We start from the raw sequence: 27607 nt of genomic DNA, 5'->3' as shown, positions 1-27607 counted from the left end.
CATTCACACAAAGGCTTAAAAGGGCACTGATTGTCCACAAGGGATGATTTTGCCACCCAGGAGACATTTGGTTATGTCTGGAGACAATTTTGGTCAACACCACTGGGCATGTGCTGACATCTAGTGGATAGAGGCCGGTAATACTGCTAAACCTCCTACAATGCACAGGGTAGCCCCTTCTCCCCACCCCAACAGTTATCCAGCCAAAAATGTCATATATGGATGAGATTGAGAAGATCTACTATGAACCATTTCTCCTCTGTGACTGTTCAGATCCCCACTGTTTCAGGATATGTATATCATAGAACATTGAAAAGACTGAGGGAGGTGGAAAAGAAAGAAAACAGCAGGAACTGGATAAAGAAATTTTGGTAAATTGGAGAAAACCCTTTTACTTCCTTTGTACTGTCCTTAATTCAGTACCTCTAATTCAGCTCCCAAAACTCAAATTTAACAAACACCATTTTACAGAATACATCAGAAAAACGAAAAGAAAAAAAATCCTGACAAACATTGGCATACTTCCTAAGAGACAAAAGCATGAAGAACAGACTAATTATTATGTAAATGCCTTTATTTGAACTACTACATTGCTACCAGATTACATCACTTTTCAGAGTTAGAGTAACATAATACCTTGGAAACTATAGCAAACAGCTTGACAAAGCAAGAGTACATTAATTCCTACATATATACTTTTATTTTTAGTGACCACATTTCTTTGTTTTAGGTGTAAAATTAAAAAATATATTGTACACTTAGCATACTTGGCCCACCAAATCCCGTCTAAGTTTTGAGCACACTCTCTCCTCAAAAGTATCATATTCAACAGCATTTTAAATTTAGAGAGAGAGTTTGATGATACAGGTTTTAAAACAAATAAGCATGTATTGAACCAAGTGATTTAAGACAAAATATTTCAATTGTTTACAGTTTGGGTATGAGAGGGAAGATGCAAATTTAAGGTACATTTTTCTTCTAGCTACGATGTATGTTTTACTTACTTGAAGACCCCTTAAAAAAAGTAGCAAAATCAGCAGTCTTGTTTAATGTAATCAAAATATTCTTAAATGTACAAAAAAGGATCATGTAGAAAGAATACTGTAAAAAGATACTGATCTTAAGAATAAAAGAATAAGAAAAGCTTCTATTACATTCTGCACAGCCAGTTACTTCGGCAAATTTTCAGTACTACAAAGATAAGCAAAGGATACTCATATCCAAATACACTCTGACCATAGTTCTCGAATAAGAACTAGCATACTGGATGGAAAGCAAAATTACTGTCTAATAATATTCATATCCCAACATCTAAGCGAGTCCCAAGAGAGGGACATTCTAAGAGGGCAAAAGATAACAGAGCAAGAAATAACATACAGCAATGGGAAATGTCAAGGGCAGCATTCTAGGAGGAGAGAGTAAAATGTTTTGGCTATGAGCACATTTCAGGCGTGCCTGACAAATTCAACTCTGACTATGGGAAAGAGGAGTTGTTTTTCTTAAACCCTTTCCCCTGAGGGCTCTCATGATGAGCTAGTCCTGTTAATCAAAATGAAAAGTCCTTTGAACGGCCAAGAGTTCCTTAAGCCATAAGCACTTCACCTGGAAATAGCTGACCTGCGAATCATGCACCTGGGAGCATGGCTGTTTTATTCAGATTGGTTATTTTACACTCTCTTCATTCCCCTGCCCATCAAACATGCAAACACAGTCATGACCATCTTGGGCTTTACTTCCACAAGGTCTTCAGGGAGAGCATACACTCTGGCTCCGATTCTTCTAGCCATTGACACTGCATACCTATTTTAGGGGGAAACAAAATCAGGATGAAATTCTTGTCAGTTAAGGACACCACGTAAGACATCTATTTCCTCATATATAATTATTATGCTGGGATGCAAAAATTCCATATTGATAGTTCCAATTAGAACAGTTTTGCTTTTTGTTTTCTTTTGATTTGGGTTTTGATTTCACTTTGAAGTTACAGTAGGTTTTTAAGCTCTATTATTCGGGGCTAATAATATTTATTCACTCTTTTTCTCCAATGTGAGGTGAGAATTAAGCTTGAAGCACCAACTTTATATATATAATTACCTAGGCTGTCTATATAATCCATGTTAATATTCTCATTGCACATATAATAACACACACTCAAGTCATCTTAGAGATATGAGGTGGAAAATCATGCTAGATGCAAAACCCAAGTTGTTAGGCAGATGCAATGAATACTTCCAAGTATTCATGAGAGGGGAGACAGTCTACATGGTACGTGGACAGAGTGGCTGGACCAAAAACTAGAAAAGGTAGACGAAGGGACAGAAGAACTGAGATGTCCAGGTAGGGAAATTTTCAGGAACACATCTCAACTAATCCGTGAAGTATTTCTAGGTGTGTTGGAACCAGAATCTTTAAAGATAATTAAATCATCGAGTTTCTAGAAAAAGAGATTTCAAGAGTTCTTGATATATTGTGGATATTAGACCTTTGTCACATCTGCTAGAAATATTTTTCAAGGAAAAAAGAAATAATGTGCCTAACTCCAAAGTTTTGCAAGAATGCTTCTTAGCTGTTTGGTAATGCAGGACTGTGGATGGATTTTCAATGTCTAACTAGTAAGGTTTTCATGGGTCACCCATGAAGCCAGGTCACACTCTAGGTCTTTGGTGAAGAAGAAAATAGGCTGGTGGAAAAGACCTTCTGAATATTGTTGAAATGCAAGAAACTTTCAAGGCATAGTCTTCTGTGGAGGGCTAGCAAGCATTCTGTTAATATGGGAACTGACGAAGATAAATTCAATAAATGTAGTAAGAATGATCTATGTATAGTAAAAGAGACGTAAGTGGATAATGCGTTGTTTAAAAAAAGAATGAGACAGACAGATGAACACCCTAAGCTCTTATTTTCCTTGTTGTAAAGTTTTACCTGATTTGCATTAAAATACATGCTACATTATTTCTGTAATCCACTGAAGCAACAACCGACTAAGCGCCTAGTAGGCCAAGCACAAGGCTAGGCTCTTATAATTTTTAAAAATTTAATCTTTATAAAATCTAAGGTAAGTATTGCCCCCAGTTTATTGATGAGGAATCTGAGGCTCCAAGAGGTTTCTCCCAAGGTGACACCACTCTTAAATCGCAGAACCTGAATTAGAATTCAGATCTGTCCAGCTACAAAGCTGCGTTCTTTTCATACTATTAGCAGTCTCCCTTACTTGGCATTATTGTGCTTGTCATCTTCTGTTAGATTGCCACTCTTCACAAGGTCATAGTTTATACAGCCTGGCTGGATGGCATCAATTAAATCCACAACTGCCAAACTGGAGCTGATCGTCTTGTCCTAGTGTGAAAGGAGAACAAATCTGAGAATTTTGATACATACAAATTAACATGTGCTTACTTATATCAAGTGCCAAAAACAAAGCCCAGTGAATTCGTAAAGAATTGTGCCATTAGCCCAACACTAATTCTCACTCACAAAGAAGCCAAAAGTTGCCTTCCCAAATGATAGATGTTATCTAGCAAACATAATATTTAATAGTCAAATATGGATTCTGACCTTAAAACTCTGAATGGAAGTTGATTTTCCAGCTTCACTCAACGTTCTGTTCACCCAATTCACAATGATGTCGTCATTGGCTTTCTGACCATCTCCAAGATCTTCCAGGACATTGAGGGTATATCTAAGAGAAGCAGCAGAAGAAAACGTCACCATCGACTTTATGAGGAAAAATGCAAACATCAGAAAGATGCTTTATCTTCCACTTTTTATATTTCTTAAATTTTTCTTCTTTTTTTTTGAGACGGAGTCTCGCTCTGTCTCCCAGGCTGGAGTGCAGTGGCGCAATCTCCTGCTCACTGCAAGCTCCGCCTCCCGGGTTCACACCGTTCTCCTGCCTCAGCTTCCTGAGTAGCTGGGACTACAGGTGTCCACCACCACGCCTGGCTAATTTTTTATATTTTTAGTAGGGACAGGGTTTCACCATGTAGCCAGGATGGTCTTGATCTCCTGACCTCGTGATCCACCCTCCTTGGCCTCCCAAAGTGCTGGTATTACAGGTGTGAGCCACCACTCTTGGCCCCTATATTCCTTAGATTTCAGGGACTAAAGATTTCATGGAAAGAGATTCACACTATGTGAAAAAAATATTTCAAACAGTAGTGGCTTGCTACTGATCTACTCTTTGTAGTGGTGAGAGAGGAGCAGATTGACAGTGCTTCAATGAGCAGGTCCAACAGCCTACTGTAGGCACATTTTGTACTATTCCAATAGCGGTAATGGCATAAAATAAGCTGTGCTTTGGCTGGTGCCCAGTCATAATGAATGCTTTTCAGCATTATAGTGATCTTCATCAGCATTACAGAGAGAGATCTTTATTTTCAAATGAGCAGGAAGATGTTCATAATTTTGTTCTGACAATTTTTTAATTCACTGACACTAAACGAGGCTGAAATCTGTGTGTCAGGCTTCCTATTTTTTAAAAAAGGGACTAACCATAGTTCTGCTGCCTAACTTGCAAGGAAGCATCTCCCACTTAACATCCAACATATATTCATTAATTAAACTCATTTCGGAGTGTAAATATAACATATTTCAAAAGTGTAGTTATCGACATGTCCACTTATTAAACACAGTAAGGACTAAATCACAGACCTGTATGATAGTAAAGATTAAACAGCTAAAATTGTGTACTATACCTTCTCATCAGCTGCCAGACTAAAGCTAAAGTCAGGGTTTGGTTCCCATCATTCAGGTCTTGCCCTCCAATGCCAACCAGGGAGAATTTAGCAGGATGCTTCCCTAATTCAACAGCATAGTTGCAGTTTTCTAGCTGCAAAGGCACAAGAGTAAATGGTTAAAGACTTCCATTTGTTTAATCTGCATACGTGTGTGTGTGTCTTGTATAATGCTAGGTATCAGCACACAAAAACAAATAAGACACAGTTTTGTCCTCAAGAAGCTCAGCGTCAAGAGTTTTAGAAACAAAAGAAATGAATCGAGAATAAAAATACTCTAACAAAGATATACAGCAACTTAATTATCTACCTTTTTCATGTTGGCTCCCAGTTTCGGGTATGGAGGTTTATTAACCTTACTCCAGTCAACAGGAACTTTAATTCGTTCATATAACTGTAAGATTACCAGGGCATCTTGCAGGTCACTAATGATTTAAAAATAATGTAATCAGTGTTTTCAGGAAGCTGTGACTTGACTTTCCTTAAAAACAGTAACACTACATTGTCAAACAAGATATATAAAACCATAAATAATACCCAAGACTCATATTTTCTATCAATCTGTGCTGAAAACAGAGCTAAGACCATCCCATTCATTTATAAGTATTTACTGAGAGCTTACTGTAAGCAAGGCACTGTTCTAGAGGCTGGGCCCACAGGACAAAAATCCCTGTCCTTGCATTAGAGTCAGAGAGATAGACAATAAACAAGTACTTGGATAAACAAACAATACGGGGGTATTGTTTGTTTTGTTGACAATAAACAAACAATTTTAGGGGTGTATGTAAGTGCTATTAAGAAAAAAAGGAACTAGGGTTATGGGTTAGAGAGTAGCAGGTGGTAGTCAGGAAATCTTTGAATCAGTGACTGGAATACAGTAAGGATACGAGCCACTATATGCGAGCAAAGAATGTTCCAGGCTGAGAGAACAATGAACCAAAGTCCCTGAGTTGTTGTGGATGGTCTACTTAAAGGATTCCCTGGTCTCTGTTTCTTTCTTTTTCACCTTTCTTTTTTTTTTCCCTCTTAGAGATAGGATCTCACTTTGTTGCCCAGGCTGGAGTACAGTGGCACAACCATAGCTCACTGAAGCCTCAAACTCCTGGGCTCAAACAATCCCCCCACCTCAGCCTCCCAAACAGCTGTTTCAAAATATAAAGTATTTGCTCCCTAGGGTACTATAAAGACATTTATATATTCTATCACTTACAGTTAATGATCATGTAAAGGAATAATTAAAGCTTTTGTGTATTTGGAAAATGATGATGGAAATCACCACTCGACATTTTCCAATATAAATAATAGCTACAAATTAATATCTAGAAAATCTTTAGAGCTGTCATTATTTAACATCCATTCATGACATTCGTAACTGTTTACAATAGCAGTAGGAAGGCTTACGCATAGAGATGGTTTACGTGGGGATTGACACCAAGAGAGTTCATCCAATTACGGAAGGTTCTTTCTTCACGAGTTTCTCCTGTTAAGAATATTCACAAAATTTACTGATTCATTAAACACTTTATGTATGTGCATATAGTGCCAATACACATATTAGATTATTTTATCTCTCTATTCAGATCTAGAAGTTTTCGATAATACGAGTTTCCAAGCATTCTTCTAAGTACATACATTCTCTCTAGGTACAGGCTTATTTTTAAAATTTGAATTTATTTTAAAATTAAAGAATACAACCTTATTCTAACCAGTTAAGCAATTTAGAGGTTTATGAACTTTTTATAGTCTCCTTCTCAAATCTTTCTCCAATATTTCCTCGAATCTGCATCCCTCAAAGTAACTGATGTTATCAGTTAAGTTACTGGTTTTATAGAAATATCAGTGGACACTCAATGAATTACTATTTGCATTATTTATTTATTTATTTATTTTTGAGATGGAGGTTTGTTCTTGTTGCCTAAGATGGAGTGCAATGGCACGATCTCAGCTCACTATAACCTCTGCCTCCCAGGTTCAAGGGATTCTCCTGCTTCAGCCTCCCGAGTATCTGGGATTACAGGTGCGCACCACAATGCCTGCCTAATTTTTTGTATTTTTAGTGGAAACGGGGTTTCACCATGTTAGCCAGGCTGGTCTCGAACTCCTGACCTTAGGTGATCTGGCCACCTTGGCCTCCCAAAGTGCTGGGATTACAGTCGTGAGCCACCGCGCCTGGCTGCATTTCTTAATTTTTATAGACTACGCTTCACACATATATAATCTGGAAAAGGTAAACTCTGCCTTTCCAAAACTTAAAAAAATAATTAGTATATATTATCATTTGTTTTTTGAGGAGGTAAAGGTGAAAGGAGTTGGGGTTAGTTCCAGTTACATTGACTGTGGATGAATGAAATATAAATATATACTAAATTTACAGGTCAAACTGAATGCATATGTGCACTTTTTCCTGATGAGAGGATTAAGAAGTGGTCTAACCCTAAATATTAAAACTAAATACTGATTTACTAAGTGGCTTTACATTAAGCGACTCGACTACTTTTTATTTTTTTTATTTATTTTTTGAGATGGAGTCTTACTCTGTTGCCCAAGCTGGAGTGCAATAGCGCGATCTCGGCTCACTGTAACCTCTGTCTCCCAGGTTCAAGTGATTCTCCTGCCTCAGCCTCCCGAGTAGCTGGGATTACAGGCATGTGCCACCACACCCCAGCTAATTTTTTAATTTTTAGTAGAGACGGGGTTTCACCATGTTGGTCAGGCTGGTCTCAAACTACTGACCTCAGGTGATCCGCCCATGTCGGCCTCCCAAAGTGCTGGGATTACAGCTGTGAGCCACCGTGCCCGGCCTCGACTACTTTACTTTAAAAGTTCACTTGTATCGTACTTTCCTGCCAGTTTTTACTCAGCATCTGCCATCTACTTCTTGTAGATATAAAAAAACTTATTAAGTCTAGATTGTAAAATCATTGTGGCCTATGTATTTCTACTCTATAGTAGCACACATTCGAAATTGAGAAGTTTTTAGTTACCTTCTAATAGAGTCCAGTCAATATCCTGGTTCTCTGGCTTAGTTAGTGCTGGGTATTTATTAAACAGGTTAGCCACGAAAGCTAAGTTGAGTTTGGGGTTTCCACTGACAACATCAGCAGGGGTAACAAACTGTCTGCAACCTAATTTATCTGCTTGTTGAAGCATACTCTCAGCTCTCTTCAAATCATCTGTTTCCTGTTGAAACAAAATCGGAAGACTTTGTCAAAGGCCACACTAAAAATATAGAAAATTTCCCCACAGTCATAGTCTGGGTATACAGTTCTACTTTCTTTTAGCTAACATATGGTACTTATTATAAAATTGTTTTGAATGCAAAAAAAAAAAAAAAAAGGTTGGCCCTCTTGGAGATGCAGTACCTGTAATATACACTAGATGGCGCCAGATCACATAGCAAACTACTGAGTACATTTAACTAAATTGCATTAAGAAAGAAGTTACGTAAAAGGTTGGGGGAAACTCCCAGATTTCGTTTGAAAATCTGTAGAGAAAAATATACATTCACCATCTTCACTTTCTCTGGTTCCACTTTTCCTTTTTTCCTTCTCAATAGGAAAACAGCTTCAATTCTCCTTTTAAGCCACCTCAAGTTAAATATTCAGATATTTTCAGTAGAATTATGTTAAAATTTTTTTCAAATGTACTTTATCTACAATGAATCTCAATTAATTATTAAATGTGAAAGGGTATTAACTGTAGTCCTACTTAAGTCTCCTTTAGAAAATGGTGTTCATTTTCTGTAAATTGTGGGTTCATTGTCTTCAACCTGGCTTATTTTATTTTATTTTGCTGATTTACTACTTTCTGCTTTGGAGTTTCTCCTTTTTTCTATTGGCTGTCAGCTGAACTTCACTGAGGCTTCTGGGTACTGTGCATTAAGTCAATGAGCTTCATGACAGAGTGGACTCCTTGGAACCCTGGAACCTCTGGGGCTGTGTTATGCAGCAGAAGGAACTAGAAAGGAGGGCACTGCTGGAGAGCGAGCTAGAGAGAGAGGAAGTTGTGCTGAGCTGTGGAAGTCGGCTTCCCTGGCTGAGGGAGAAGACAGACACCTTCATTCATTTCATGCTCAAATCCCAAGGGAAATGCTTGTGAACTGTTGCTTGAATTGAAGAGAAGCAGAGAATCTATTTCCACTGATTTCTTTTGAGCGTAGGGAGAATGGTGGAAGGCAAGACCAAGGATTAATCTCAGGGAACTGAAGGATTAAAAAAGTTAGGACGAAAGGAAGGGATTTTTTCCATTACAAAGACGAAGAGAAAAAAGTTAAATTGAAATAAAAAACAGGTAAAACTGTTCAGAATTAAAATTAGGCCTTGGTTGGACGTGGTGGCTCACGCCTGTAATCCCAGCACTTTGGGAGGCCAAGGCAGACGGATTGCTTGAGTCCAGGAGTTCGAAACCAGCCTGGCCAACATGGCGAAACCTCGTCTCTTAAAAAAAAAAAAAAAAAGACCCTAAAGAAGGTGTAAAGCTGAAAAAGATGAAGGACACTGAAAACCATGAGAACAGCATGAGCAAAGGCACCTGGGTGGTGGTGGGAAGGAAGGTTGGGGTGGGGAACACAGACTTTTGGGGAAATAACACTGGGTAGATTTTAGAGCAAGATTTGTAGGGTGAGTGCCAAGCAGAACATTTCAGACTGAATTCTAGAGTCAACAGAAGAATCCTTGTCGGATTCTGAAGAGGGAAGAGACAAAAGAGTGTTTTAAGATCAATTGGAAAGGATTGACTAGTGAAGGGGTGTATCAGAATCAGTTAGCATACTGATGCCATTTACCCTGGTATCAGATCACATGGCTAGCCAACCCAGACAGCTCCCTTCTTGGACAAGATGGCCTCTCATCCCTACCAAGAGTGACCTGAGCTGAAGAGTTTTGCATTTAACATACAGACAGAAATATAAGCACACAAGTCAGTTACAAATTCAGTTCTGATAAGGGCAGCATAAAAATGGTTTAGCCACGCAGGGCACAGTGGCTCACACCTGTAATCCCAGCACTTTGGGAAGCCGAGGCGAGTGGATCACCTGAGGTCAGGAGTTCAAGACCAGCCTGGCCAACATGGTGAAACCCCGTCTCTACTAAAAATATAAAAACTAGCTGGGCGTGGTGGTGGGCGCCTGTAATCACAGCTACTCAGGAGGCTGAGGCAGGAGAATTGCTTGAACCCAGGAGATGGAGGTTGCAGTGAGCCGACACGGTGCCACTGCACTCCAGCCTCAGCAACAGAGTGAGACTCTGTCTCAAAAAAAAAAAAAAAGAAAGAAAAGAAAAATGGTTTAGCCAATGATGTAATCCACTCCATCCTATGGCATAATAGGCTAGATATGTGGATTTTGTTAATTAGTAGCATGCATTCCATATCTAATGGGTACAAAAACCACAGATTCCTAGAAACTTGGGACTAAATAGTTCACTCTAACTCCTTACTTTATGGATGAACAAAGTGAAATCCAATTTTGAGAAGGAACTTGTCCAATACCACTAAACAAATTAGTGACATAACCAGGGAACATGGTCTCTGAGAGTAATTCCCTAAATTAGATTTCATAGATTGGGAGTTTGTGAAACATAATCACATTACTCTCAACACAGGAATATGAATATATAGTCACTAAATCTATTACTGTGGTTATAATCCAAATACTTGGAAAAGGTTTTCATATAGTCACTAAATCTATTACTGTGGTTGTAATCCAAATACGTGGAAAAGGTTAGCTTCTAGTTACTTACTTCCCCATACTTATTTTGAATATTTTATGCCATCCATATAAATCAATACCACAACAACGATGGAATTCACTAACAATCAAAATAAATCAAAGCTAGTTTTCTGGCCTCTGAATTACATGTACAGTAATACATTTTAAAATAATGCTTAAAATTGCCAACTCTACTTCATACGATTATAAAAATTATTGTACTTATAAGAAATTGACAATAATTTTGCAAGATTGTAGAATTCAAAAGAGCACTTATACTTACATTGAAACCTGACATGTTAATATCTATCCGTGGTTCACCTTCCTTTTGTCCTTTTGGTGCGATTTGATTGAGAAGATGGAAATAGGCTTTGGAATCCTACAAAGAATTGAAAATGTCAGTGAGATCACAGTTACAAGGAATGAATGTATCCTATTGTCCCATGTTTGGAAGGCTATTTGCATTGGATTTTTTGAGAATATATGGCACAAATCTCTGCCTTCTACTTTAACAGGTGTTTTCCCCAGAAAAGTCCATCTATCTGCCTTATATCTGTCTTGCATATGGATGAACTGGATTTTGACATGACTTCACAATTATTAAAGTCATCAATACAATAATGCTAATAAACATATAACCAGTTCTGTACCTTCACTGAATTACTGAAGTCAATAAGCTTGACAGACAAAACAAGCATTTAAAAAAGTAGGAGAGCAGAAATCCAGGAAGCATAGAAGAAAGAGAAAATAAACAGGTTATATCATTACAAAGCACAATGCATATACCACAACCTACGAAGAAGAGATTAGCTATGTTAAAGATGTATTTAATTGTAAATTTAAATGACAAAAGCATTCAATGGTAAACATTTTAGTTGCTAAAATAACACTGAACCCTCTATGATCTGAATGTACTTAACAAAACAAAGGTCTCTTTTTGTTTTAAACCCCTGGACTAAATCACTTGAATGTTGTTTTCTTAGAATCCCAATACATGAAACAATGGGGCTGGCTCACAGTCAACATGAATTCAGGTTGTGTGGACAACTTCACAAAACACAGCTTGAAAACTATTGTACTTGCACAAACGCTTATTAAGAACCTTTACACACGTGTCAAGTAAATTCCTGCATCTTTGGAATGCTAGAGGACCGGAATTTGAGTCAAGATTCCTTAATCCTGCCATATGTGAAGACCACCTTCCAGCTACGATATTAATAGTTTCCTGTTACTGGGCTTTGAAGGTCCAGACAGGCTATGAAGGAGTGTTTCTCACAGTCTATGTGCATACTAACCCCTGAGGAAGTTACTCAATATGTGAATTACTGAATCCAATTCCTGAGCTACCAAATATAAATGTCTGGGAGCTGCCCAGAAAGGTGCCTTTTAAACCAGCTACCCAAGTGAGTTTGAAACTTGGTGCCATAAATGATTCTAAGAATGGGGAAAATCAGGTAATTGAAAGCTATTTCAGAGCAATTCATAAAATGCCAACTCCGATTCTATCATTTGGGGGCATAGCATTTACCTCTTAAGGAATAGTGTACTACAATTGTGAAAGTGCTTTCACTTCCAATTACTTGCTAAAGCTACATAAACAATTTATAATCTAAACCTATGCTCTTGAGAAGAACAAGTAAAGAGCAGACCCAGCAAAATCTGTATTTACTACCCTGAAAAGGGCTTTACAGGTGAAAATTTGAACTTGAATACAGATAAACTGGAAGTTAGTTTTCACATTACCAAACAATTATTTCCTTTTTAAAAATATTGATGGCCGGGTGCGGTGACTCACGCCTGTAATCCCAGCACTTTGGGAGGCCGAGGTGGGCAGATCACGAGGTCAGGAGATCAAGACCATCCTGGCTAACACGGTGAAACCCCATCTCTACTAAAAATACAAAAAAAATTAGCCAGGCGTGGTGGCGGGTGCCTGTAGTCCCAGCTACTCAGGAGGCTGAGGCAGGAGAATGGCGTGAACCTGGCAGGTGGAGCTTGCAGTGAGCCGAGATGGCGCCACTGCACTCCAGCCTGGGCGACAGAGCAAGACTCCATCTCAAAAAAAATAAATAAACAAAAAATAATTAAAAAAATAAAAAATAAAAAAATTCAAAGCAGGCTTCATTTACAAAAATAAGATTTTCTCTTTACATTTAAAATATATCCCACTATATAAAATCCATTTATGGTTGGCTTGCTGATTTTCAGGAACGCATCTAGTGCATGAAGCAAAATATACCTGGCTGGCCAGGTACCATGGCTCACGCCTGTAATCCCAGCATTTTAGGAGGCCGAGGTGGGAGGATCACACTTGAGCCCAGGAGTTTGAGTCCAGCCTGGACAACACAGTGAGACCCCATCTCTACAAATAATAAAAAAATCAGGCCGGGCACAGTGGCTCATGCCTGTAATCCCAGCACTTTGGGAGGCCGAGGTGGGCAGATCACGAGGTCAGGAGTTTGAGACCAGCCTGACCAAGATGGTGAAACCCTGTCTCTCCTAAAAATACAAAAATTAACTGGGCGTGGTGGTGGATGCCTGTAATTCCAGCTACTCAGGAGACTGAGGCAGAAGAATCACTTGAACCTGGGAGGCGGAGGTTGCAGTGAGCCGAGATAGTGCCACTGCACTCCAGCCTGAGTGACAGAGGGAGACTCCATCTCAGAAAAAGAAAAAAAAAATCAATCGGGCTTGGTGGTGTGTACCTGTAGTCCCAGCTACTTGGGAGGCTGAAGTGGGAAGATTGCTTGAGCTTGGGAGGTAAAGGCTGCAGTGAGCCATGTTAGCACCACTGCACTCCAGCCTGGGTGACGAAGTGAGACCCTGTCACAACAACAACAACAACAACAACAAACCTGGCCAAACATATTGTATAATTAAAAGAGAGGGCAGGGTCAGTTGGTCTTATAATTTTGGGGCTACTCTTAATTTTCATGGATGAAATCAGTAGTACAGGCAACTCACTGCTTCCTCTCATCACTGAACAAAATCATATCATCACATAGTATTGTTTTCACAGCCTTGCTGGTCAGTGACATCTGATGAAGATCCTTAAGTTTATTCCCTGTGTACCAACATCTGGATGTCAGACAGAATTGAGGCAGTTAAGGAGAACTCCACACAATGTTTGCTATGGTAATGTTGGCCCTCTGCATGAGAAGCCAAAGGCAACATGTAATAAATGTCTTCCTCCATTGTTAGTTTTCCCCCACTGCTCGTGATAAACAGTGAGTGAAAAAAAAACTCAATTCAATGCAAGAAATATGAGGGTCTTGTATATGCCACACACTACGTTTTAAGTTGGCTTTAGTAGGAGGGCCCTGGAGCAGGGGCTGAGGTAGGATACACAGACATAAATAAGAGCTCATTGCTATCCTCACAACTAAAGGTAGGATAAAATGACAGGAGAGAAGCCAAATAAAAAAGGTGAAGAGGAAATCGTGAGGCCCTTCCTCTCTCTTCTAGGTGTGTTTACTAACAGGTACACTGAGGCCTGGGAAAGGCAGTTAAGAATAGAATAGTCATGTCCTATTCTTTAATACTCCATGTTTACCAATCGGCAGGATATAACAAATTAGCATTATAATATGATAAATTAGCATAATATTTTTACCTTTTTCCACAAAATAAAACATAGGTGCTAATGCTCCTTATCTGGCTCTATTACTCTTCTAAAATCTACCTTCAGGGCCAAGAGACAACAAGGCTTGGTAATACAGTATTAGGATTTTCTCTCTGTTAAGCTGGGATGAAATCTTCCAGCTATTATATCCCCCCAAAATGTTGTGATTCTTTGAACAGTTACCTTGATGTCAGCACTAAAGTTGTTAATTTTTTGCCAGCCCGAGTTTTCCAAATGAAAGTTTGCCCATCTAAGCAGAAGCTCTTCTGGAGACAATTTCATAAGTTCCTCCAAAGTCTCACCATCTCGGAGTAAAGCGGCCAAGGCTAGAAGAAAAAAAAAAAATCCCACAGTTATTATATGACATAATAATGGTCATGCCAAGTTCATTCAGTCTTTTGACACTGCTAAGTAATAGAGGTGCAAAAACTACTATGACATAGCTCCTAGTTTCAAGATACTCATAATCTACTAAAAAAGATAAATATATAACAGATATAATAACATAATACTACAATTTATTCTTTTCTCTGTTATTCTTCACATTTCAAATACCAAATGAGGTTATGGCCTTTAAGCTTAATGCAAGCTTCACATTATGTCATATGTTTGTATAAATTGTTCTTATTTAACACTTCTAAAGTCAAGGATTTGGGTCTGGGTGCGGTGGCTCACGCCTGTAATCCCAGCACTTTGGGAGGCCGAGGCGGGCGGATCACGAGGTCAGGAGATCAAGACCATCCTGGCTAACACGCTGAAACCCCATCTCTACTAAAAATACAAAAAATTAGCCGGGCGTGGTGGCAGGCGCCTGCAGTCCCAGCTACTTGGGAGGCTGAGGCAGGAGAATGGCGTGAACCCGGGAGGTGGAGCTTGCAGTGAGCTGAGATGGCGCCACTGCACTCCAGCCTGGGCAACAGAGCGAGACTCCGTCTCAAAAAAAAAAAAAAAAAAAAAGTCAGGGATTTGGGGGAAAGATGTTTAAAATCTGGGAATCTTTTACTTAACCTTTTGATTAAAGTAGTCTAGAAACACGGTGGTGTTTGTATTTAAGTATAATTAATCAATTAACTCTTGAAGGCTCAATCCTATTTTAAGAGGAATATAATTCATCCTTATATTTTCTTTCTCTTTTCTTTCTTTTGAGAGAGTCTCGCACTACTGACCAGGCTGGAGTGCAGTGGCGTGATCTCGGCTCACTGCAACCTCTGCCTCCATGATCTCGGCTTGCTGCAACCTCTGCCTCCCAGGTTCAAGTGATTCTCCTGCCTCAGCCTCCTGACTAGCTGGGACTACAGGCACATGCCACCACGCCCAGGTAACTTTTCTATTTTTTGTAGAGACGGGGTTCTGCCATGTTAGCCAGGGTGGTCTCCAACTCCTGGCCTCAAGTGATCCACCTGTCTCGGCCTCCCAAAGTGCTGGGATTACAGGCATGGTCCAACACACCCAGTTGCAATCTTACATTTTCTCTCTTTTTTTTTCTTTCTTTCTTTTTTTTTTTTTTTTTGAGACAGAGTCTCGCTCTTTCGCCCAGGCTGGAGTGCAATGGCACAATCTCAGCTCACTGCAACCTCCGCCTTCCGGGTTCAAGCAATTCTCCTGCCTCAGCCTCCAGAGAAGCTGGGAACACAGGCACGTGCCACCACGCCCGGCTAATTTTTTGTATTTTTAGTAGAAACGGGGTTTCACCATGTTAGCCAGGCTGATTGTGCCACTGCACTCCAGCCTGGGTGACAGAGTAAGACCCTGTCTCCAAAAAAGAAGATGGTGCAAAATGGTGGAGCTGAGGGTGGTAACGGGGTAGAAGTTGTGTAGGCAGAACAGAAAAAAATAGATAATCAAGTTTGAGGACTTCAGGAAAGCTCCTTAATCTCTCTGTGCTTTTGTGTCATTATTGCAAAATGAATTGTAAAGTGCCAGACAAATGTGAATTACTAGTAAAGAAGAGAGTCATGTAATTAGGCTATTTTCCTGAATAACTCTATAGCATTACCTTATGTTCATTCTAGTTACCACCATTTAATCACCTCCATTAAGTGAGAGCACGAAAGTCTGCATGACTAGAAAAAAATAACCAATAAACAACTGCCAGAATGACTGTGTTCCATTACCTTCATTCCTGCTTAATTCAATGTCAGCGAACAAACCGATCTTAATGATCTGCCAAAGCAGTCCCAAAACCAGATGAGGTTTCCCAGCCCTCAAATCTTCTGCACCAATGTTCACAACATGACACCCAATGGCAGAAGCAGAGTTCAGTGCCAAGTTCAAGTTTTCCTGCAAGACAGCCAAATTACACCCTTGCTTCTTGACCTTTCCATTTTTTAGCAGTCTACTTTCTCCCTTCACTGAAAATAACATTCAATGAGGAAATTAATACCCTGTATTAATTTCATCCATATATGTGTCACAAAAAACAAATTCCAGAGTTTTGTGTTAGAAAGCCTAGCTAAGACAAATTTCAGCCTTATTGCTATTGCCTTTTGCAGAATCTCATGAGAAGTTAACTTTGTATTTTTATTTGGTACCTTTTGAAGTACGCTGGCACTAAATGAAAAGGCTGAGTACCACAGTAAATATATCCATGTGAGTAAAGTGTTATAATTCCAAAAATGCCTAAATGGGTGAGAGACCAACAGTACTGCATATGCCCAAAAGAGTTTTAGAAGTTATCAATGTCCACATCCCAAGAGGTGCTCTTCCCCGAGGGAATTTTGCTAATAATCTAATATTCACTTGATAGAAAAAAAAATGCTCCATTTCTTAAGCACGCCAGTTAATTAAGAGCTTATATACTTCTGCTTCTCTCTGTAGTGCTTGAACAAATTATGAAATGAAAAGAACATGGGGCTTTGAAATTAGAATGGGATTTGAACCTCAGTTCCAACATTAATCTCAGGCAAGCTCAGAAACCTTTCTGAGTCCCAGTTCTGTCTGTATAATCTGGATAACAATCCCACACTCAACAGTTTTTACGAGGATTGATTGGGAGCCTACAGAGTGCAGAGGCTGAAGTCTGCAGAACAGGTCCTCAAACAGTAATTTCAGGTTAAACGGAGGGGAGAACAATGCATACCTGAATGATGAAGGGTGTAAGTTTCTTCTTGTTGATTGCTCTTTCATCAATGGTATCAGGAACTGAAAGGTTAATCATTTTACTGAAACAAAAATAAAAAAAAAGTTTGATGTAAAAAAAAAAGAGCTGATTCCCTTTTATAAAGTGGCTGTAAATATTTACAAATATTTTAAAGCTTACTATAACATCTCTTTCATGTACTCTAAAAAATGTAGCTAGATGACTTTTATCATGTTGATCATAATAAACTACACATATGGAAAATAAAAACTAAAAATAAAAAAGGCCAAGGCCTGATGTGGTGGCTGATGTCTATAATCCCAGCACTTTGGGAGGCTGAAGCAGGAGGACTGCTTGAGGCCAGGAGTTCCAGACCAGCCTGGGCAATATAGTGAGACCCTGTTTCTGCAAAAACGATAAAAAAATTAGCCGGGCATGGTGGCATGTGCCTGTAGTACAGGTTACCCAGGAGGCTGAGGAAAGAGGATAGCTTGAGCCCAGGAGTTCAAAGTTACAGTGAGCTACGATCACACCATTCCACTCCAGCCTGGGCAACAGAGCAAGACCCCGTCTCAAAAGAAAAAATAAATAAATAAATAAATAAATAAATAAATAAATAAATAAAACCCTGGCCAGGCATGGTGGCTCACGCCTGTAATCCCACACTTTGGGAGGCCAAGGCAGGTGGATCATCTGAGGTCAGGAGTTGGAAAACAGCCTGGCCAACATGGGAAAACCCCGTCTCTACTAAAAATACAAAAATTAGCACAGCGTGGTGGCACACACCTGTAGTCCCAGCTAGTCGGGAGACTGAGGCAGGAGAATTGCCTGAACTTGGGAGGCGGAGGTTGAAGTGAGCGGAGATCATGCCACTGCACTTCATCGTGGACAACACAGCAAGATGCCGTTAAAAAAAAAAAAAACCCAAAAAGACCAAAATATGTGTATAGTAGTTGGGTATCTCTGAGCAGAGGATTGTAACATGCTTTCTCTTTCGATTTTTTTTAATTTTTTCTCATTCTTTTATGAAAGAAAGTAACTTGGATATTGAAAACAAAACTTGGGCCAGGTACAGTGTGGCTCACGCCTGTAACCCTAGCAATTTGGCAGGCCAAGGCAGGCAGATTGCTTGAGCTGAAGAGTTCAAGTCTAGCCTAAGCAAGATGGTGAAACCCCATCTCTGCAAAAAGTTAAAAAAAAAAATTAGCTAGGCATAGTGGCGCATGCTTGTAGTCATAGCTACTTTGGAGACTGAAGTGGGAGGACTGATTGAGCCCAAGAGGTCATGGCAGTAGTGAGCCATGATTGAATCACTGCACAGCAAGACCCTGTCTCAAAGAAAAAAAAAAACTGGGGGGTGGAACTTTATTGAATATATTTTAAAGACAGATAAAATCCTGCATTGGAAATGAGTCTTTTCCACAGAACAGTAAAATTAGTTGAGCATGAGATTCTTTCATTCACCAAATGTTTACCGAGTGCCTCAACAATGAGCCAGACACTATATTTGGTGCTGGCAGTATAGTGGCGAGAGAAAGATTAGGTAGGCTACAGTCTGTGACTCATCAGGAAAAATCTCATTTGGTAAAATCTAGATTTAGACTTTAACATTTCATTTTTTATTTTGTTATTTTTTAGAGACAGGGTCTAACTCTCACCTGGGCTGCAGTACAGAGGCCCAAATCGTAGCTCGAATCACTGCAGCCTCGAACTCCTGGGCTCAAATGATCCTCCAACCTCAGCCTCCAAGTACCTGGGATTACAGGTGCGAGCCACTATGCCTGGCTCTAACATATTAGATGTTCATAATACTGCCCTAATAAATTTTATTCTACAGAAAGAAAGCCATGCTTCTTTCCATGCAAAATTTAAATCTTAGTTCAATATGATTATCTCTTACTATTTTTACAATTTATATATTTTTTGAGTTCTGCAGGGTGAGTCCCCAGAGAGGGAAACTTGCAGTCTTCTCTCTATATTAAAATGCAAGGGAGGCCGGGCACGGTGGCTCATGCCTGTAATCCCAGTGCTTTGGTAGGCTGAGGCAGGAGGATCACTTGAGGTCAGGAGTTCGAGACCAGCCTAGCCAACATGGTGAAACCCTGTCTCTACTAAAAATACAAAAATTAGCTGGGTGCGGTGGTGAGCACCTGTAGTCCCAGCTACTCAGGAGGCTGAGGCATAAGAATTGCTTGAAACTGGGAGGTGGAGGATGCAGTGAGCAGAGGTCACGCCACTGCACTCCAGCCTGGGCGACAGAGCAAGGCTCCATCTCAAAAACAAAAACAAAACACACACATGGGAAATTATTTCTTCACTGCCTGTAAACAGAACACAAAGGAAATGTATATATATTCTTATTTCTTAGGCAGACAGGGTCACCCAGGCTGGAGTTCAGTGGTGCAAATCCTGGCTCACTGCTGCCTTGTACTCCTGGGCTCAAGTGATCCTCCTGCCTCAGCCTCCCAAGTAGCTGGGACTAAAGGGGTGCAACCCCATGTTGGGTTAATTTTTAATTTTTTTGTAGAGACAGGGTCTCGTTTTGTTGCCCAGACTGGACCTAACTCCTGGTCTTCAGCGATCTTGCTGCCTCAGCCTCCCAAAGGGCTGGGCATGAGCCACCATGCCCAGCCTATCTTACATTTTTAAAATCAGCTTTTCAAACAACCAAAATGACCCTACTGCAAAAAGAAGAATTGTGTATACTATAATATATACTGTCAGCTGGGCGCAGTGGCTCACATCTGTAACCCCAGCACTTTGGGAGGCCGAGGCGGGCAGATCACCTGAGGTCTGGAGTTTGAGACCAGCCTGACCAACATGGAGAAACCCCATCTCTACTAAAAGTAAAGAAATAATAATAAAAAAATTTAGCCGGGTGTGGTGGTGCATGCCTGTAGTCCCAGCTACTCAGGAGGCTGAGGCAGGAGAATGGCTTGAACCCAGAGGCGGAGGTTGCGGTGAGCCAAAATTGCACCATTGCACTCCAGCCTGGGCAACAAGAGGGAAACTCCATCTCACACACACAACATATATATATATACACATAATGTTATATTATATATAACATATATGTATAATATATATTTTATATATGTATATATACATATATAATGTTATATATGACATATGTATAATATATATTTTATATATGTATATATACATATATATTTTATATATGTATATATACATATATATTTTATATATGTATATATACATATATATTTTATATATGTATATATACATATATATTTTATATATGTGTATAAAATATATATGTGTAAATATATATACACACATATATTTTATATATGTATATATATATGTATATATTATATATATATATAGTCATCTGAAATATGTCAGTTGCACTACCCTAAGCACTTTGTATGTAGTCATTTACTTAATGCTCACAAAAGCCCTGTGAGATAAGTATAATAATGTGGAGATCATAATAGATGGAAACTGAAATGCAAAGGGGTTGAGTATTATGATCACAGTTGTACCGCTTCAGAGTGGCAGGACTGAATAGAAAGAAGTCAGGCAGACTGATTATGGAGCATGCTATTAACTACTGTGTGACACTGCCTCTATAAATTGGAACATCGACTGGCAGTGTTGATAATCTTGTGTTATGTCTGCCAAGATGCTGTTGGCTGTGGGGCAGCAGCAGTGACAAAAGCATTTTTTAGAAATAGGTCATTGGAGAGTGAGAACTGAAGAGTAGCCTCTTTTTTTCTTTTGGAAGCTGTGGTACTTTAGAATAAAGAGACACTGACATACTTAAGTTCAACAAAGTTGTAATGTTCTGCTGGCCTGGTGTTGAGAAGAAAATGGAGGCTGAGAGCTTCCCTATAAAGAGGTTGTCGATTTATGGCTGAATTTTAGATTCATGGACAGACCTAGAGATTAAATGAAAAAGGCAGAACCTGGATAATTTTCCATTCTAATTATTTCTTGAGGTGAATCTGTCAAGCATGCAGAAACAAATATATCAATTATATGGAAGGCTATTTTTGGATATCTGGATATAAAACAAGCTAACATCTTACCAAAGCACAATTCCATCACCAACAGCTTTGAACAGGTCATCGGTGTTAGGGTTCATTGGTATAACATGTCTACAATCGGGATCATTTTCCAAAGCTTTGTTTATCCAGTTAACAAAAGCATATTTTTCTTCCTCTAAAATTATGTTAAATAACAAGACATTAGTTCATACTCTAAGTTATTAAATATTTGACTCCAAAGCCTGAAATAGTTGCGCAGTAGAGCTGAAAGTTAATGTGTCAGAAACATGTGGTTATTCTGTGTGGAAACCCAGACACTTGGATGTAACACAGTGGTTATTAGGAATTACAAAATTAAGAAAAAGAATAGAACACGTTAACCATTCCTCAGAAAAGTTACAAAATTCCTTAAAAATTATACTTATATTACTGTATAATGCACTGTAATAAAGCCTGTCATTACATGGATTGTATCCTGTCTCTTGCAAGCTAACAAAGCCATACAATAAACACTTAGAATGCCTTTATGACAAGTATTAGTTTCAAGCCTAAATACATGTCACAAAGGACTTCTACTGTATTCTTAATTAGAAGGTAATGTTTTTCTAGAGCCCGTCCTTGACATTACAGCAACCATCCCACTTAGCACATTGTGTTAACCTATTGCATATGAAATGATTACCTGAGTAAGAATGCTGTGTTCCTTCGCTGGACAACTCTGAAGTTCCACCCAGAGCACAAATACCTTCTTTCCTGTTGATTGCTTTGCGGAAGGTCTTGGCAATATCACTACTTTTTACCTCTTGAAAAATCTATTAATTAAAGTAATTTTGTTGATTCACAATTAATTTCAAACTATGCACAATAAGCATATTTATATTCTTTTATATCTTGATCACTTACATTTTTTCCATAGCTGATGTTAAAAGATACAAAAAATTGGGCTTGAGTTTTTGAAATGCTAAACAAGTACTACAATACCCCTTCTGAAAATGAAGCACCAGAATGTCAATTGCACACACTTGTCAAAAACATTAAGCGCTACATGCATTGAACTCACTTTAAGCCAAAAACTACTGTGGTTCAAAGGCACAGGTAAATCTGTTAATTTTCTACAAACAAGGAAGGCTTTATTCTTTTCCTGGAGAGAAAACATTGAAGAATCCCCCTACTTTAATAAAAATTCTTAATGCAAAGAAAGATAAAATTTTATGATTTAACCAAAAAACTATTTTACAGTATAATGGGGTAGCTCATTAAGAATTCATTAAATCAAAAGTTACAGAATAATGCAGTTAAAAAATGTGTTAAGCTGGTAGTAATAGATGACTATCAAGAATAAACACCAAAAAGAGGCTTTTTAGTGATTGTCTTATTGGGGCATTTATGAAGTCCAGCTTCTCTTCACAGTAAGGAACATTCTAATTGTACAAAAGCAAGTTATAACACAGTAAGTTTCACATCCTAGTACTGTGTAACCATCTGATTGGACATTCTATCTGTCTATATTTTTCTGAGGTATTGGAATGTACCTAATTCCAAATGTGTCCCTGATCCACCAATGTGCATGGCTAAATTAGTCAAAGCCAATAAAACAGGAGCAAGATGTAGAAACCGCATACAACTTTCTTTAAATGGCGTTTAGAATTCCACTTAAGTGGATTCATTGAAAGAAAACTTAAGACTTAATGGAAAAGTTGCTGAACAAATGCAATTCAAAGACCTTTAACATTCGTGACAGATATGTATTCACACACACATCTCAGGAAGATGCAGCCTATGTCTGCGGTTCATAGAACAGGGTTACAATATACATAACAGTTCAGGTTGTATGTATCAGAGCAGGCACGAGCAGAAGCAGAAATCCATCCCAAGCTATACTAACCAAGCCTTGTGTCTTGCACAGGACTGTGTCAGACCGAAAGAAGGAGTGCCTTGTTGTATTTCGTCTTTCCAGGAGGGTACCTTTTTGTAATTAATCCATCTAGAGAAAGTGACTTTTACTAACTGGTAGAAAAGTTGCTGTATGTGTTGTCAGTGGCCCTATTACTTAGTCATCTTTTCCTGTTACCTTTCTTAAATCCTAACTTTCTTTCGACTTACAAATAAAATTTTTGTTTGAGAGAATAGTTAGTAAGCACTTAAATTTTACAAAATCAAGCTTACTCAGTATTTCCATAGCTGCGATTCTGTGCTAGCTTTACCAGTAATTTTGGAGGTGGAATTTTAGAATAAATGTCTGTGTGTGTCTATGTTTGTATATGTATGCAGACACACACATACACACTACTCTAAATACTACACACAACCAATGAAATCACCCTTCCTGCTCTATGGCCATTATACTGACTTTCACTAAGTATCAACAGTATGGAGCTTACGCACACACTTCAGGCAGTTTTCAAATGATTAAAATATTTTTATCTACAATCTGATTTTTTAGTCCAACTGTGCCTTAACTGTGATGCATTTTGATCCTATAGCTCTCCTTTTGATAACAATGCACCTGCTCTGTGAAAAGACAATAGTCACTAGTCTACTTCTTTCTGAACTCTACTTCATTGTCTAATAAGTTAAAATCTGAAAGGTGTGCATTTCTTCATGCCTAACATACCACAAGTCCCTGCAATGACAAAAATGTTACAGCTTCAGAATGAGATATGTAAAGTTATTTTTCTTATTACAAGTGCTTCTGCTTCAAGGATCATTTACTTCTAAAACTTAGGTTGTTTCAATGATCATGATTTCAGCTAAAAAATAAATCCAAATTTGTTTATGTCAAAGAAAAAAGGATTAATTCATATTTAAAAAAGAGAACGTCTGGGAATTCGAATCAATAACTAGAACTAGAAAAGTAGGCTGGGCACGGTGGCTCACATCTGTAATCCCAGCACTTTGGGAGGCCAAAGTGGGTGGATCACTTGAGGTCAGGAGGAGTTCAAGACCAGCCTGGCCAACTTGATGAAACCCAGTCTCTACTAAAAATACAAAAATTAGGTGGGCGTGGTGGTGCATGCCTGTAACCCCAGCTACTCGGGAGGCTGAGGCATGAGAATCACTTGAACCCGGGAGGTGGAGGTTGCAGTGAGCCAAGATGGTGCCACTGCACTTCAGCCTGGGCAACAGAACAAGATCCTGTCTCAGAAAAAAAAAAAAGAAAATAAATTAAACATATATATATATAGTCTCTGCTATATATCCTAATGCAATTACTTACATAGCTTTAGTAAAACTCTTTATGCTTGGCAATGAAATGCAAAGTTGTAATTAAGTTTGTTAATTTTCAAAGGTCTTGCAAAAGTTACATGACCTTCATTTTCTAAATTGTTTCAAATAAATTATTCCAGCTAAGCTTAAACTTTTAGTTTCATAGTATTTTCCTCTATTCCCTTGGTTTTAAAAAAGTAAAAATGGGCCAGGTATGGTGGCTCACGCCTGTAATCCCAGCACTTTGGGAGGCCAAGGTGGGCGGATGGTTTGAGGTCGGGAGTTCGAGACCAGCCTGACCAACATGGAGAAACTCTGCTACTAAAAACACAAAATTAGCCGGTCGTGGTGGCGCATGCCTGTAATCCCAGCTACTCTGGAGACTGAGGTAGGAGAATCCCTTGAACCCAGGAGGCAGAGGTTGCAGTGAGCCGAGATCACGCCACTGCACTCTAGCCTAGGCAACAAGAGTGAAACTCCGTCTCAAAAAAAAAAAAAGTAAAAATGATAAGAAAGAACTGAAGATTTGTGTCTATGATATTGATTCACTACACAAGAATTTGCATTTTACTTTCTACTTTAGTAAAGAAATCGCTTAAGTGGATGATAAAACTATTTGAGTACAAGCTTTGGCTTGACAAGAAATCTCTGAAATCAGAGATAGCACAAGGCTGACTACTGTGCTGGAGTCTTCTCAACGAATCTTTTCAAAGCTGCCCGTTGTGATACTAATGAGCTCACTGTTTTGTGCTGTTTTCTCTCCACAAGGAAAGACTTGCTTTATCATCTGTGAGCTAACTCCTGCTGTACGTTTTTCAGGAAGCCATAACCACTCTTGATCTATACATCTTTTTCAGTCTCTGTTATGGAATATATATGTTTTTTATTCCTTTTATTAAGTTTCACCTTCTTTCTCTCAAAGACTCTCAGCAACCGGCTAACTTCTTTTGACCCCAGAGTTAGTTCAACACAGGACGAGTGGCCAAACCAAAACAATCCAGAGGCATATGACTTAAGAAAGAAAGATTTCAGAAAGAATTGCAAAAAAAGAATTGACTGGCTTCCAGTGTTTGGGGCTTATTTCCAAAATGTTTCCAAAGAGGCAGGATTGAATTTTTCCATTATTTTGGAATGTCTTGTAGGCCTAAACTTAGTAATATTTGAAAAACATAACTTCTTTTTTTTTTAAAGAAAGAACTACCCCAGCAACTAACACCTATATAGTATTTACTATATGTCCAAGACTATTCTGGGCAGCTTACTTCTCTGCTGAAAGTGCCATACTAGTTTAACAATCAAAGAAAAAAAGTCCTATTATCTTGTAAGCATAAAAATCCAGTATTTTTAGTTTTGAAGTGCTTAGAATTTTAAAAAGCAGGGTATTAAATTTAATTTTCACCTTTAAAGTTTACATACATATAATTTTGGGACTGTTTTTTGCCATACACACACACACACGCGCACACACACACACATTTTTCTGAAATTAACATAAACTCTTTTTGTTTGTAGTCTGGTTTGCAATTAACACCCCTTAAGCAACAATTCAAAGAAAAAGCAGAAACCTAACAAGCAAGAACATGTTTATATCTATTTCCTTATGCCAATATCTAACAGGAATAACATGATTTCTACTTCTTGGATAACTAAGCTCTACCCATATTTTGTATAACAATTTGTAAGATGTTTCATTGATGACAAGGCAGATGGGTGTGGACAGACATTTGGTTAATACAGTCATAGTAGTAGTAGCATCTGAAAACTTCAGGTAGGTTACTTTACTGTCCTTGATATTTCAAATTTCTTGAATAGCAGGGAGGTACTGGAAAAAGCCACTAGTCCTCTATGTAATGTTAGGCAAAAAGGAAAAGTCACTTCCTTTTTCAGAAATCCAAGTTTGTTTGTTTCTTTTCATTTGAAAAGTGTAGGAGTGTAAACATAATGATTCCTTCCAATTCTAAAATGTATATTCTAACCTAAAATGTCCTCACGAATGTTGTTTTCTTAAAGCCCTGGTGTTGCCAAAATTATTGTGCATGTTCTTTACTTTTAAAGAATATACTAAGGTAATCACACCTCCTCCCTTAAAAGCCACAAATAGCTGTGTAGAAACTACATTTCAAAATCTACAAAATTAACAATTTCCCCAAGATCATTTTCAAAGACACTTTTACAATTTTGTCCTTAATATAATGACACATTGCAAATCCTATTGATTTTGGTCTGTTCTTTCTAATAGATTAAAAAATTCTGAGCAATACATTTTATCAAAAACAGCCAATCATAGTTAACTGCTGCTCTGCGCTACTTTAAATTCACAATTAACCATGCAGTTAAAAGGGGAGCAAGTGATACATCAGAAAACATGCAAGCGCTCAAATTGCAAATAAACTGCAACTTACTATTGAACATAGAATTCAAAACAAAAGGCTTTGGCCATAACTGGAGACAAAAAAAATGGTGGGAGGAAATCAGTATTTCAAAAGAAAACGGCAGGAACTATATCATTATAATTATGCCACAAGTCTGCTTTTTTTTTTTTTTTGAGATGGAGTCTCACTCTGTCACCAGGCTGGAGTGCAGTGGCACAATCTTGGCTCACTGCAACCTCCGACTCCCTGGTTCAGGCGATTCTCTTGCCCCAGCCTCCCGAGTAGCTGGGATTACAGACACTCACCACCACGCCCAGGTAATTTTTCTATTTTTAGTGGAGACCAGGTTTCACCATGTTGGCCAGTATGGCCCTTGATCTTCTGAGCTCGTGATCCGCCCGCCTTGGCCTCCCAAAGTGCTGGGATTACAGGCGTGAGCCACCGTGCCCGGCCGACAAGTGTGCATTTTAAAAACAATCACAAAATGCTGTCAGCTGAGTAGGCATCATTACTTAGTCAATTTGCTTCTTGAACTACTACAGTGTTCTAAAGGTGTTAATTCTAATTGGAAAGAACATTTCAAAATTTCACTTGCTATGGTGAGCCACAGTTACTGATGGAAGTACATGCTATCGTTTCAGTTGTCTTGGGGAAGAATAAACCATGACAAAGGAGGATAGGAGCGCTGGGACATTTGTGATAAATATTAGGCACTGATAACTAGTTTGTGATATACTGAAAGGAATCCCTAGTAAGATCTAGTCAAACTCAGCCTTAAATTAATAATAAATACACCAATAAAATCTTAAAGGTATCCTTAATTGAGGGAAGAAGCAATAACTATTCTTTTATTTTTAAAACTAATTAATTTATTAAT

The 27607-nt window shown here is 38.6% G+C and overlaps 1 protein-coding gene across 2 annotated transcripts in view; it reads right to left on the bottom strand.

The window, feature by feature from the left end:
- Window positions 1-556: 556 nt before the first annotated feature.
- PLS3 (plastin 3) overlaps window positions 557-27607 on the bottom strand; it is an 89711-nt gene continuing 62660 nt past the window's right edge. For both annotated transcript variants that reach the window (XM_004064745.5, XM_004064746.5), the window contains exons 4-16: window positions 21834-21963; window positions 21194-21326; window positions 17142-17223; window positions 16177-16342; window positions 14246-14388; window positions 10724-10819; window positions 7718-7913; window positions 6135-6213; window positions 5044-5158; window positions 4695-4828; window positions 3556-3679; window positions 3212-3336; window positions 557-1800 (exon numbers count right to left, since the gene is read on the bottom strand). In XM_004064745.5, coding sequence (XP_004064793.2) covers window positions 1668-1800; window positions 3212-3336; window positions 3556-3679; window positions 4695-4828; window positions 5044-5158; window positions 6135-6213; window positions 7718-7913; window positions 10724-10819; window positions 14246-14388; window positions 16177-16342; window positions 17142-17223; window positions 21194-21326; window positions 21834-21963 — 1656 coding nt within the window. In that variant the 3' untranslated portion in view covers window positions 557-1667. The remainder of the gene's footprint in view (window positions 1801-3211; window positions 3337-3555; window positions 3680-4694; window positions 4829-5043; window positions 5159-6134; window positions 6214-7717; window positions 7914-10723; window positions 10820-14245; window positions 14389-16176; window positions 16343-17141; window positions 17224-21193; window positions 21327-21833; window positions 21964-27607) is intronic.

Source organism: Gorilla gorilla, chromosome X, assembly GCF_029281585.2.
Source record: "Gorilla gorilla gorilla isolate KB3781 chromosome X, NHGRI_mGorGor1-v2.1_pri, whole genome shotgun sequence".
In the NCBI taxonomy this organism is placed as follows: domain Eukaryota; kingdom Metazoa; phylum Chordata; class Mammalia; order Primates; family Hominidae; genus Gorilla; species Gorilla gorilla.
This window is presented reverse-complemented; position numbering and strand designations above follow the sequence as displayed.